General features: G+C 39.8%; 1 protein-coding gene across 2 annotated transcripts; it reads left to right on the top strand.

Annotated features, from left to right (window-relative positions):
* The first annotated feature begins 67 nt into the window (after positions 1-67).
* On the top strand, positions 68-14,055 carry ppm1f (protein phosphatase, Mg2+/Mn2+ dependent, 1F). Of its 2 annotated transcripts, none has more exons than XM_035165152.2 (8): positions 68-990; positions 2,536-2,769; positions 4,145-4,275; positions 5,322-5,524; positions 6,199-6,387; positions 8,123-8,266; positions 9,224-9,317; positions 10,454-14,055. In XM_035165152.2, exons 2-8 carry the CDS (start codon positions 2,606-2,608, stop codon positions 10,840-10,842), a joined length of 1,314 nt encoding a protein of 437 aa, XP_035021043.1. In that variant the 5' UTR covers positions 68-990; positions 2,536-2,605; the 3' UTR covers positions 10,843-14,055. The 2 variants fall into 2 exon arrangements, with proteins under 2 accessions (XP_035021043.1, XP_035021044.1); XM_035165153.2 differs by lacking the exon at positions 68-990 and adding an exon at positions 1,063-1,146.
* Positions 14,056-14,150: the final 95 nt, after the last annotated feature.

The raw sequence follows: 14,150 nt of genomic DNA, 5'->3' as shown, positions 1-14,150 counted from the left end.
GTGTAGTGGATAAAAAAAATCTGACTTTTAATTTAGTACAAAAGAGGGTATCATCACCCCATCAGGCAGGATGCTCTTTGTAGAACATTCCCTAAACAAAGGTTTTGGGCGACACTAGTGGTGCAGAACTACTCATGGCTGGGACAAAACCAGAATATAAAGATCAATGCTGCGTCTGCTGTCTTACATCTGTCGCATTTCCTCACTCTTTCTGAGGATTAAGGGCAGAGGAGGTCTCACCTTGTTAAGCCCTGTGAGACAAATTGTGATTTGTGATTATGGGCTATACAAAAATTGGAATTGATTGACGCTCACCTGTGGGTCAGTCTTAATCGAGAGAGAGATAAAGAGAGCGAGAGAGAGAGAGAGGTTTGAAGTAAGTTGTCAGAGAATTAATGTTGTTTTGAAACCAAATTTCTCCAAGCTATTGAACAGTTATTCTCTGTTGAATCTGTGGAGAGAAGGCACTCTGACTGTCTTTATCAGGGGAGTAAAATGTTGAACATTTGCTGGATATAAGTGTTTTTAAGCATGTTGGACATTGGAATGGCATAATAAGAAGGTAGCCCTCAAGCACACATGTCAGAACTTTAACCGTATTTAAGTAATCAGAATTTAATAGAGATATTGGATTGCATCACATGTATTTTAAATTGTCATATCTTGCAGCAATCTTATACAGGCCTGACTAAATCCCCCCTCCAAAAAACAATAAAAAAACTTTAAAGGTCTTTAGTGGTCATCAACAGCAGAAAGGTGCTATGTGCTGACTTTATTTCATATTTCTGTGCAATATGTGTAATCCATAGACTGTATAGATGTAAAAGAGTGTGGCCCTTTAAATGTATAGAGGAAGGAAGACGGAAGTATGACGACGTACAGGAGAGTGGACCAATGGGATGTAGAGTCTGCTGCAGAGCGCTCCACATTGACTGAAGTCTACGTTGTGATTTTATCATCAGTGTTTTACCATCAACTCCACCAGCGCAGGTTTGTATGTGCGTGCGTGTGCGCGTTATCAGTTCATCTCATAGACTGTGGTTTGCGTGTGCGTGCGCGCGTGTGTGTCTGTGTGTATCTGTGTCTGTGTGTTGTGGGCGGAACACCACACTACAGACAGTGCTAACTTAGCTAGCCCCAGCTAAGGTAAAGTAACCACCGCCAGCTCGTTGCTAAATTATATATTTTTTAACAAACTCAAGCAGTAAAGACTATAGTTGTGTTGTTAATAAACATTTATTTCAGTGTAACTGTTGGTGTTTCACCCGTCGTTAGAACTACGGAAGCCCTTAGGTTCGTACCATGGTTACTTCCATAGACACTTAGTTACCACACGTCAAACTGCGACTTAAACGTGTAGGAAAACAAAATGATGATGTGTGAAGTTACATGATGTAGTTGCTAGCACGTATTCTCTAGTCAAGCTCCATGTCACCATCTAGAGCTCCATTAACATGAGATTATAGTGGTACGGTTCTTGAACTTTCTTTTACCACATATTCGCTTTTATATGTCGTTACATAGTTGGTTTAACTACAAGCACAGTTTGCAAAATCTTTCCAACGCATGTGTGTTGTTTCTCAGCACTAAAACTGTTGCTCAACCCTGTAACTCACTGAATATCTTTGTGGGAGTGAGTGGGGCAACTCCCAGTCTGCAGTATCCGGCCGGATGCAGATGGAGTTGGGCCTGTAGTCGCACTGTGTTGAGCTGTTTGTGGGTAAAGTTTGTTACACAACCTGGTGCATGTCTCTGCTCAGTGTTACTAAACTACTTTACTTTGTATTCACTGCTACATACTAGTATTGTGCTACTGACTATACTAGGGAAACAACTATTTCATAAGATAAACCACAAAACACGCATCTAATTGAAATAGATTGATGATGAAATAAAATTTCTGATGGACGATGAAACAGAATCCCACCGTCAGTGCTGACTGGTCTCATGTCAGGCTAAATCAGTCTGTGAAAATAAAACAGTGCACGTGACACAATTTAAAGCTTTTTAACCTGAAATGTTTTAGGTTATCTGAAGAAAACAAATAAACATGTAAGTAGGTCAAATTTCTGAGGAATACTAAGCAACATTTTGACAGACTCAAAAGTAGTGATTTTTTTGGATTTGCCATTGGTGTCATTTTGCAAATCAAAATATTGATTTCTATGTTAAAAGTTAAGATAATAATTCAAAGAAACTGGGTGGAGCCTTTCAGGCGTAATCGTTTTACTGCTATTTGGACAGGTTTTAACAATATGAATATAAAAAATGACATGGTATAAGCCAGTTATATCAAAATACAATAAAATACAAGGTAAAAATACACAAAAAAGAAATCAAAATGTGCAAGGTGCAGCGGAAGTCCAACGCACACTGAAAATATGACAAAAGGTAATGTTTTACAATGATGTATAATAATATAATCATTGATTTCTGCATGTATCTCACAAATGTGATACTAGCAGGGAAGTCAAATCGCTGTGTGTGAATTGTATGCTACATAAGGTGTAAAAGTCTTTTTCTCTGCCCGTACAGTTTCCACTTGTGAACACTGAGCCCTGATCCCCTGTTCATTCAAGAGCGTGCTGCAGCCAAAGTCAGCGAGATGGAGGAGGAGGCCCAGTCTTTCTTGGGGAGGTTTGTGGACGAGTTCCCAGCTGCTCTGGAGGAAGACAGTCCGCTGCCTGTCAGCCCTCTGAGTCGCAAAGTGTCTCTGGAGGAGCTGCATGGAGAGAGCCTGGAGCTGGGCCTGAGGCTGCTGACTGCCAGGTATGACTGGAAGGAGGAGCAGCACCTCTCACAAGCGCCGGCTGTCGACCAAATAACTGACTGCTCTTGTTGCGGCCTTTGATTCTGATTCCTTGTTTGATTTGTATAACTGGCCATATTTTATTACAAAGCCACGTCTTTCTCCTTTGTGTGTGTGGGGTAATTAATTTTCGAATTCCTAATTTTCCTTTTAATTAATTGACTGCATGTCAACAATCAGGTAGATATCGCATTAAAATATGCAATAATTAAGATCGGTGTGAGAAAAGGAACAGTGGCATTGAAATGTACCTGAATTTAAATGATCATAAGATTAGCAGTCTCCCTTCCATGAAACCTGCATGGATGAAATTATGAATAGCCTGAAAAACATAATGTGAACAAATGCACCATTGAGCTTTAGGAAACAGGCAGCAGAATTCTTTGATTAATAATTAAATCAATGAGAAAATGTGTTCACTGTGACAAGAGGTGCAGACACCCCTTGTTTTTATTGTCTACATTAATTCTGCCACTGTAGATTGCACAGACATCTCTGTGAGGACATGTTTGGACTCGTCCTCACTTTTTGACTTTGAAAGGGCTGTTTCAGGGTTAAGACTTGGCTTTAGGGTTAGGGATTTAGTTTGGATGGTTAATGTAAGGGTAAGGGGCTATAGAATGCATTATGCCAACGAGTGTCCTCACTAAGATAGATGTACAACCGTGTGTGTGTGTGTCTGCCTGCATTCTGCTCATTCCTGACAGATCTGTTCTTGCCCTGCTCATTCAGGCTGTGTTGTTGACAGGGTGGCGTAATAGTTGCTGATACAGTGTAAAACTGCCACCAGGCTTAGGTGTTGTCTGGGTTCTGGGGCTACTGGGTGGTTTGGGAGTTTGTTTTACCAGGGTTGTGAATCAAAACATAGTGGATAACTGTTTTTCTAGTTTTTAATCTTTTCATATTGAGGATAATAGAGAAAACTCTGGTCTCATCCTTGGTTTTATTATTACCTCTGCCTTTGTGTGCAAGTTGTCCAAGATCATTAGTCTCCCTCTATTCATAGTCATATTCTTGCAATGGACAGTCTATGAATGAATCTTCATGTTCAGCTAAACTTGGGAGTATAGTAGGTCAGGAAGACTACATACCCTTACTGCATAGACACCATTGTCCTTTCTGTTGTTCTTTGCAGCAGAAATGAGATGATCTCAGACATCTGAGACAGGCCATTACTAACAGGAGCCTGACCTAGTGCTGCTTTATCCATTTGTTTTTGTTTTTTCGTCTCAAAACTCATGTGGATGTGTCAGCTCTGGCTGTACAGTTGTGTACTTGGCTTTATATCTTGACAAACGACACAACATGTGCTTCTCCTGGTGTTTGTTATTTCAGGGGTGCTCCTGCAGTCCTCAGCGCCCTCCTGTGCCAGGCAGCGTTGTCTCAGCTGCTGCGGGAGGACCTTTCACGTTTCCACTGCCCAGAGGAAACCGAGGCCAACCAGGAAGAAGAACAGAAAGCAGTCTGTGAGTTTTATTTTGTTACCTTCACCAAGGAGGTTTTTTTTTTGTCTGTGTTAGTTTGTTAGTCACTAGGATTGCGCAAAAAGTACTCGTCAGATTTCCCAATATTTTTGTGGAGGGACATGACTCAAGGAAACATTTTACATAAGTGGGGGGGGGATTGGATTTTTTTGTTTTTTATTATTTATTATTTTAACACGAAGTTAGAGATCTCTTATGTTATTAAGAGATCTGTAAAAAAAATGTGTTTACAATGAAAAAGGTGGCAGGACAAATTAAAACATGTCAAGCTGCCAAAAGTCTAAATAATTAATGGAATACACTGCTTTGACATGGTCAGATGGTGCATTAGCCTTGGTGGAGGTATGCACTCTCTGTTCTGAGCTCTGTTCTAGTTGCTCATTTTGCTGCTGTTAAAGCTTAGTTTGTAGAATTTAGTGACATCTAGTGGTGAAGTTGCATGTTGCAGCTGAATGCCTCTCACCTCAACCCTCCCCTTCCAAACATGAAGAGAACATGTGGCAGCCTTCAGTTGTCATAAAAACTCAAAAGACATTTAGTTTATCTAGTCTGGACTGTGAAAAACATGGTGGCCTGCTCCCGATGTAAATAAAAAGTATTTAAATTAAGAAGAAAACAGCTATTTCTGCCAATAGATCCCTTTCACCTAAATCTTACACACTGAACTTTTAAATGATTGTGTCATGTTTGGGTCCAGCTGGAGAATATAAGTGCAATATTAATTATTTTTTGTAGAATTTTTTTAGTCCCCACTCACAAAATAGAATCAGCTCCTTAGCTGTTGAATGCTCCAATGTGTTGTTCAGCCAATGTCCCGCTTTCTCTGTCTGCTGATAAGAACTGCAGCATTAGTGAAAATCTCTATGTCCCATAGACAGTCTAAGAGTCGGGATGTCTGCTATGAACAGCTGGTTGTTTTCATTCTCTATCTTCTGTCATGTATTGTACTGTATTTACCAACAGCAAAAAGTAAAAACCCAAAGACTGTGATTTATGTCTTGTTTATGTCTGTTTTATCTAATCGTCAGTACTTCAGTCAGAGGCAGTCCAACGCCTCTTCCTGAATAAGGTGATAGATGTAGCGCTGGCATGGCATCAAAACTTCCCCAAGCCTTCCCCGTCCCCTTCCCAGTTCCACCGCTGCTCTGTTCATGCCATCAAGAACACGAGGAGAAAGATGGAGGACAAACATTTGGCCTTAGCTGAGTTCAACCAGCTCTTCGGAATCCAGGTACAAGACTTTGACTGCAACACCAAACATTGCTTGTCACTGGATTTCTTTTTCTTCTTTCTCCTGTTAGTTAGTGATTGAAAAGCTTGAATAATACAGAAATAAAATGGCTTTATGATTGAACTTTGCAATAGGTCTACCAGTACCTTATTTTTGCTGACTATCCCTTGCGTTATATCTACAAATGCTTCATATATTAAGGTGTCTAAGGTAAAAGGTTATGTAAGTCAATACATTTTGATAAAAGATAAATGTACTGAAATTGTCTTAAGTTAAAAAAAGATTTTTTCATCCAAATTTTTCTAAATATACACATAAAACATTGATGCAAAAGATTTCTACATGTGGAAACATGAACAAATATTTGTAAACATACAATCATTTGACCTATGAACATTTTTAGTTTTCTCTGCTCCTCTCCCACCACTGTGTCTTACCATCACTTATTCCACCTCACATGACATCATCCCCAGCATACAGCATACAGCATGATGAGGCAGAGGACAGGGGTCTTGGCAAAAGGAAAGAATGTTCTACCTGTTTTGGTTTTTATTTCAGATTGATTTAAACAGGATAATGCAAACAACAATCTTTGCTCAAGGGATGTCCGTTTTCATAATGTTGATAAAATATGTCCAACATATATTTCTTTCTCTCTCCACACCATGGCCCAGGATGGAGTGGAGCGTGCCTACTATGCTGTTTTTGATGGACATGGAGGGGTGGACGCTGCCACCTACACAGCAACCCACCTCCATGTTGCCCTGAGTAAACAGGAAATGCTACCGAGCGACGCAGCCACTGCCTTTAAAACTGCCTTCAAACGCACAGATGACATGTTCAGAGACAAAGCCAAGAGAGAGGTACTGACGTAGCACTGATTACACCCTGAACACTCTGCTGTCAGCTTGTACTTACTCCTGACCTTACACACTAGTGTGAGTGTGCACTAGTGTGAGTGTACATTTAGGCTTAAAACATGGTGTAAATGAAGCTGTTTCGAGTCGAGTTTGAATGTCGTGGCTTGCAGACACTTGGATGACACCACAGGAGCAGTATGGAGGCATGTTATGTTTTTTCTGTTGTCTTATTACGTCTGAAGAAGAGGTCACAATTGATTTCAATTTTATTGGATTCTGCTCTAACAAAGTTTACCCCTGAGACTCCTTAAAGGGCCCATATTTTACACTTTTCTGGGATTTGAGGTATTGGTCCCCCTAAGATGATATATCAGTGGTTTAAAGTCGAAAAAACTGCTGCAATGTGTATTTCCATGTCCTCTCTTCTGCCTCTCTCTGGAGCTGCAGACAGAACAGGCTGTTTTCACCTGCCTCTTGAGCCCCTCCTCTGATTGGCTGACTGCACTTTGAGTGACACGCGACCAGGCCTATCACTGGTCTCATTCTGGCGCATTTACGATCTCTCTGGTAAACACAGCTGAAAGTCACGTTGTTATGTTTGGATACCGCTATAGAAGACCAGCCATATATTTACAGTAGGTTTCAACAGGATGTTTCGGAACGGTAAGTTACACCGTCCTCATGTTTGTTCAAGTTTTAGCAGGACAGTCGGCCAATGTAGGAGTAACGTCCCGAGTCACAGTACAGAGTTTCACAACGGAGTAACGTCTGCGTACTGAGCACAGCGACAAGAAGAAATAAAGCGTAACCGCTGGTCTCGAACAGTAACGTTCTTAGGAGGAATGTGCACGGACACATTCTCTTCCTTGCATCCCTCCACGCTGCAGTGTTTCTTCAGTGTTGTTTGTTGTGGTTAGCTTTGGTAGCTAACAAGCTGCTAGCTCAGCATCATGTTGGCTTGGTGTCGCATTCTGTGTGGAGGGGAGGTGGTGGTGACGGGGAGCGGGGGTGGTGGGTTCGGAGGCTGGACTGGTACCGGCTGGGTGGGGCTGAGAGACGAGTGCGATCCCGAATGACATCATACGGGGGAGGAAGTACGAATCGAGACGTTTCCATAACATATTTCTTAGAATGGAATGAGTGAAATAGTCCGCGGAGTGACTGTTTTCATACTTTTAGGGTCCCTACTGACCCCCTTCAAGTTATTACGGATAGTAAAAACCCAGAAAATGTATTTTACACAATATGGGCCCTTTAACTGTTTTGTGAACTCAAACACTCAAACACATTGGTATAGTGGTGAGTAGTTAATGAGGGCATTTACATTTTTTTGGTGAACTATCCCTTTAAAAAACTGTAACAAATTAGTTAATTTAGGTACAATTTTAATCACACATTTCAACTGTCAGTGTTGATCATGAATCAAATTTCTAAATAGAACCACAATATTTTAAGGCTTTTGGATGAAATTATTTTTAAATTACATTTACCTTTTATGATTTTATCTACCCATCATATTCCATTTCACAATTAGATTTTGTATGTGGCTTGATCTTTGATCATTTATAGTTTTTACTTCATATTTGCCTTAATTAACATTTCTTTTTTAAATTAAATTCTATTTAAAGGTATGTGAACTCTGTGTAGCACCTAAACATTAAAATCAAGGCCAGCTGGTTTTCCCAGTGTGCATTGCTGCAGAGAACCTCAGGCTGATTAATATCCTGTGTGTTTTCAGCGTCTGCGGAGCGGCACTACAGGCGTGGTGGTGCTGATCCAAGGTCAAGAGCTGACTGTGGCCTGGCTGGGAGACTCTCAAGCAATGCTGGTCCGAAAGGGTGAAGCTGTTACACTCATGGACCCCCATAAACCAGAGAGAGAAGTAAGGATACATCTCTCTCTCACACCTACACACACAAGCGCGCACACACACGAACACACAAAAGACGTTTTGAGAAAGGCGCTTCGGAGAATATCTGCACGGGTCCGGACTTTCTCCGTAGTTTGCCTTTCAAATGTGAACAATGCAGCAGGTCCACAACAACACAGATATCTTTGGAGTGTTCAGGTAAAGGGTGGGGGAGCAGGCAAGGCAGGAAGTTATGCATTAATCAGTTGCGAAGAACGAGTGTTTTGTTTACAGCACATCGACACCGGTGTTGGCCCATATCACCAAAAAATCTGGAATCACCTTTTCTTTCCAAGTTAACATCTTTGTGTTTTCTACGTAAATGGATCCTTTCTTTCATCCTTAAATATTTATTTTGTTTTGTTTTTGTCAGTATGCTTGAAATGCCATCAACATGCCCACTCACTCGTGGTGAATCTGTATCTGCTGTACTCTCACAAGGGCTCATTTAGACATTATCCAGAGTTTCTACTTGGAGGCTGGAAGGAATGTTTGAAACAACCATTATCATTACAGACAAGTTGGTTATCAGATTCAGCACATTAACAGCCAAAGAGAAGCCATAATAAAGGTGCTTTCAGACATTCACTGAACTCCGGAGATCCTCTGCATCTCTCTGGAGGTGGTGATCATCGCTGGATTCACCGCGAGCGAGTGGGAGGGATGATGATGCTTCTAATACGTGACAGTTGCAAAGATACAAAAATCAACAAAAAGAAAGCTAATATCTCTCGTTGAAAACACTTATTGATTAATCCCCCAAAAAATCATAAAATTAATTAGAAATGAAAATATTAATCTGTTGCAGCCTTAGATGACAGTAACTTGGGACAGGTCGATATTAAATCATCACTGATGCCTGTTCCAATAACTTCACATGAAAAGGTGATCAGGTGGTAAACTCTGTCTCTTATTTTCCCCGCTGTCCAGGATGAGAAACAAAGAATTGAGGATCTTGGCGGCTGTATCACCTTCATGGGTTGCTGGCGTGTTAATGGCACCTATGCTGTATCGAGAGCAATCGGTAAGTCAGTCACAACCAGCAGGATCTGAGAATTAGTGCTGATACAAACAGGGTCTCAACCCTTGTTTTTCTCAGCCTTACTGCACGGTGTCTCTTGTGTATTAGCGGTAGAAAGGTATTTGTTCACCACATCACTCTAACAGTACCGACCATATGTATTCGAACACAAGGACACATTTTATGTTTCTCTGGCTCAATGCTTCAGCACATTCAGTTTGACAAAAGATAATGGATACAAATTGCCAGGTCTCAGCTTTAATTTGAGTAGGTTTACATCATTATAGAAAGAACTGTGCATAAGAGTAGCCCTTTTGTGTCCGAGTTCACTGACATTTGCCAGTGACCAAGGACAGCCCCCCCAACACACACACGCTGATAGTGAGTGCCCTCTGCTGGACAAACTACTGCAGATAGTCTGCTTCTAGAATGTTTTGAATTTGAATGGGTCCTTACAGGTCAAATACAAACTTTTCAACCCATGTTCGATATATTTTGATGTCCAGGAAACCATATATTAGGATTGTATTAAGTCTGCAACACCTGTGATCAGTTTTTTGCAGTGAAGCAGAGAATATCCTCACTTATGGCTGCACTGTACTGAAGGTTAAGGGGCAAGGTATTCATTTGGTTGCAATATGCAACATCACCACAAGATGCCACTCTGAACCTTTAAGTCAGTGTGATTTCTCATCGTCTGTATCCTCTCAAAATTGTACATCTTTTATAAATAAAATAAAAAAGACCTAATAAGATGATTTGCGAAGGATAACGGTCTATTTCTCTTTTTAAAGACTCTGGTTTAGACTATTGTTTTACACAGCTGAACACTAAACATGGTTGTGACTAAAAATGTTATTGCCATGAGACAATACTTTAAAAGGTTACTGTTACTGTTATCAGCTTTAGAACTGCAGCTTAGAAAATTAATTAGCCAATTAATCAAAGAGTCCATAGTTTATTGCCCAATTAAAAAAATAGGCATTAATGTCCCCTTGGCCACTATTACCATAACTGACATATTCAACATTTACCTGTGATTTAATAAAGAGACCCTCGGGTCTGGACTCAATCTGCTTGAGGATTTCCTGCTGTACTTAGCTGCAGCTACTAACCACACATTCATACCTTTCCTCCAGGTGACTTTGACCAGAAGCCTTATGTGTCTGGAGATGCTGACTGCTCAACGGTCCAGCTGTTCGGTGATGAGGACTACGTGTTACTGGCGTGTGATGGCTTCTTTGATACAGTCAAACCTTCAGCAGTCCCAGATCTGGTCTTGGATGCACTTCAGCAACTTGGTGACCCTGAAGGAGGAGACACTCAGCCAAAACAGTCTGAGGAGATTATTGGACTGAGAGTCGCTCAACATTTGGTAAGTCATGCTAAGGCAGCTGGCTCTAGTGATAATATAACAGTGATGGTGGTGTTCCTGCGTCCGCCAAAGCAGTTGCTGTCTCAAGACCCTACTACAGGAACTGCACAAGCTACTGCGGACTCCACTTCCCAAGATGCTCGACAGCAGTGAAGGAGGGAATCTGCTGTCCAGACACCACTTTGCTAAGCTACTGCCTGAATCAGTATATCTCAGCCTTTTTTCAGTCCCCGGCTCCTGACAGACATCCTGCTGACTGACAAAGTTCATTTGATGCTAATGTCACAGCAGGATGTCATCACACTATGTTACTGCTTTGCAGCAAAATAGCAGATTCAAGTGTTACTAAACCTGACCACATGGTCACAACGGTCTGATGGATGCAGGGCTACAGAAACCTGTACAGCTACCTGTAATGGAACAGCACGTACTGAGTCCCCAAACATGTTCTCACAATAGAGATGTGCATTTTTTATCTCATCAATAACCAATGCTCATTAAGTAACCATTAACTGACAAGAAACAATTTTTACAAGGATACATTTTTACATGTGCAAACAACAGCCTAAACAATAAAATAGACCAATAATTCTACAGTTTTTCCCAATGATTAAGCTACCTGAACTCCATCAAAAGCATCAGGATCAGTCCTGCCGCCTTAGTGTGTCAGTAGACCATTAAAACATCCATTACGTTTATACCATCCTTGGAAGTCAGGCAAACCTAATATTGGTTCTAATTGTTGCTTTGGTGATTATGAAAGTAAACTGCTGCATATACAGTTTGCAAGAAGAATAATCAACCCCCATAAACATACCAGGCCAATGTCAGTCCTCAGCATAGCGGACATCTTGTCTACTGGTTTTTATTTAGAAATGGCCACCTGCTGTTCACTATGAAACCATTGGCAGAGAAAATGCCATGTTAGTGGTTAAACTTTATTATGTACATCCCTATCCCCCAAACCAGAAACTACTATTGTAGGTATACTACATGCCCCAGGTTTGCTGTGCTGGTTTAAAGTTGAATATGATATCTTTACAACTGTATGTGTGTAAGATTTTTAAAGATCCTGCTTTAAACCTCCGTATTGGTTGACTTATGTGGTATTGAGTGTAAAAAGGGGTTTATATCTTTGTGGGACTTTAGCTGTTTAGCTGTATAAGAAATACAATTAACATACATATTGCAAGTATTGAGTCTTTGTTTCTGTTATAGCACTTTTGCCTCTGATGGAAAACTGTACTTTAGCAGATGTGTGATTATGACATGAAAGGCCATAATGATTTTAATTTTATAAGCTGAACACTGAAATGTGAAATTTAACCACTAGAGAATACTTGATACTGTGTCTGCATTGAAAGATTTTAATTTGAAAACCGTTTATTTGAATGTGTGGTTTGAATTGAACTCTTTTGAAATTTTAAATTACACTATTTCCAACTTAAAGGTTTTTTTCAGCTTCACAAATTCACATAGAAGTTCCAGTGTCCCAAGTTTTCAGTCACTCATCCAAACTTTTGTAAGAGACAAAAGTCTAATGTCACCACAGTGGCAGATTTAACTTCAATATCTTCAAAAGTTGTTTCCTTTCTATCAGATAGGTAGCCAGAAACAGATTTTTATTATTCGCAGCTAAGTGGCTAATGAAGCTAATTATAGCTTCATTAGTCCATTGAAAATGATATTGATCTTCTTCCACAAATGTCTGTCTGTATGTGGGACACATATTTTGCTAAAACTACATCTTATCAACTTCACAGTTGGTATGTGTATTGTAGATTGTCTGAGGAAGTGCAGTGCTGAATCGTGTACGATTTGAACACATTATACGTTCAATATTAATAAAATGTGTATAAACAGGCGACCAGCGTTCTGTAGCAGTCAGTGGCGGTGAGGCATTGTGCCTTCAGTCTTCGGACAGAATTAAATCATCTTCTTCATCTTTAGATAATTTACAGCAGTAATGAAGCAATTTTAGTTTCATTTAATGAAAATCATGAACTATATTGCACATGAATCAGGTCGGATGAACACAACGTTTAAAAAATACGTCCAGCACACAAACAATCAAAAAGTGACAGTATATTTGAGGAGGACTCACTAATGACGAGGAGTATTTGTGAAGTAGATTCTGGAGCACAGGCCAAACCCAACAGCTCATTCCACAGGCAGTTTTAAAAAAGGCACTGCACTAGTTGTGCAAAAATACTATGTCTAAGGCTAATGGCTGAGCGTCTTCATGAACTACAGGTCTATGTATGTAGCATTGTTCTTTAGCATAAGCTTTGTTACACAAGCGTTTGGGACCAGCCTCACATAGCAGGACATGCTACACACTAGCTACTTCTTCAGATACCAAACCAGTTACCTGATCACGGTAACATTAGAGCAAATTAACACAAAGTTAATTCCATTACCTATCCCTTAAAAGGCTGAAAAAATACACCATCCTCCAAACAACATCAAGTAATTCAAAACGTTCATGTTACTAAGCTATGATTCGATAATTTCTGTATGTTGAAGGGTTTTAGCAAGTTCAATTCAAATCACACATGTGGATGGTTTTTAACTAAGGTAATAAACTCAGTGGTATTTTAATCGCATTTAGTGATTCACCACAAAAGTTCATTTCCTTGTAAGATTCAACTCATTCCAGCATTTCCTTGCTTCAGTATTCTCTGTGGCAGATTTCCAATACTCTTATTGTCTGTTACCTTTATTTGAACTGTTATTATTTTTTTTGTCAAACTTAAGTTCTCATCTACCACATCTACTGTACAGTGTGTTTTCTAAGACTCAGTATTACATGCAGTGTTTGGAAATTACCATGTGTCTTTGAAAATAACGATGCAAAAAAAGTGAGATTCTGCAGTGGGAAGTGATTTCTCACAAGTAACCTTAACTGTGCTGCAGTGGATTACATCCACCTTCATTTTAATCTCTAATGCCAAACAGTATGACAATTAAGTATATTACACTGTGCACCTTGCAGAAAATGACTTGGATTAAGTCAGTTAACAGACTGTAATAAAAAGGTGTTGAGATGTTTTCAATCTCCAACCTGCTGGTTCTGTGCTTTATATAGGAGAAAGATAATACAGGGATCACTGACTAACTGCTTAAGCTTGTCTGGCTGATGTGTGTTGCTTCTTTAACTGGATCACAAACTCTGACAGTATTTCTAATGCATAAAATGTTTCCTTTTTTTCTTTTATACATTTTTAACAGATCTTAATCATATTTTATTGTGAACATTAAGATATCAGCTGTAATGATTTTGGGATGTATTGAAACTGTTTTTCTCACAAGATGGTTTACTGTTTTATATAACGGCTGAATAAAAAGCTATGTGAGTTTAATATATTTTGAGGATATGTATGCTACTTATTTAAAGCAAGGATATGGGTATAATTTATGTCAATTTAGAGCATATAAAGGAATGTTACACTGTAAAAATA

This window comes from Hippoglossus stenolepis, chromosome 9 (assembly GCF_022539355.2).
Source record: "Hippoglossus stenolepis isolate QCI-W04-F060 chromosome 9, HSTE1.2, whole genome shotgun sequence".
NCBI classification, from domain to species: domain Eukaryota; kingdom Metazoa; phylum Chordata; class Actinopteri; order Pleuronectiformes; family Pleuronectidae; genus Hippoglossus; species Hippoglossus stenolepis.
Note: the sequence above shows the minus strand (reverse complement) of the source record. Positions and strands in the feature narration are given on the sequence as shown.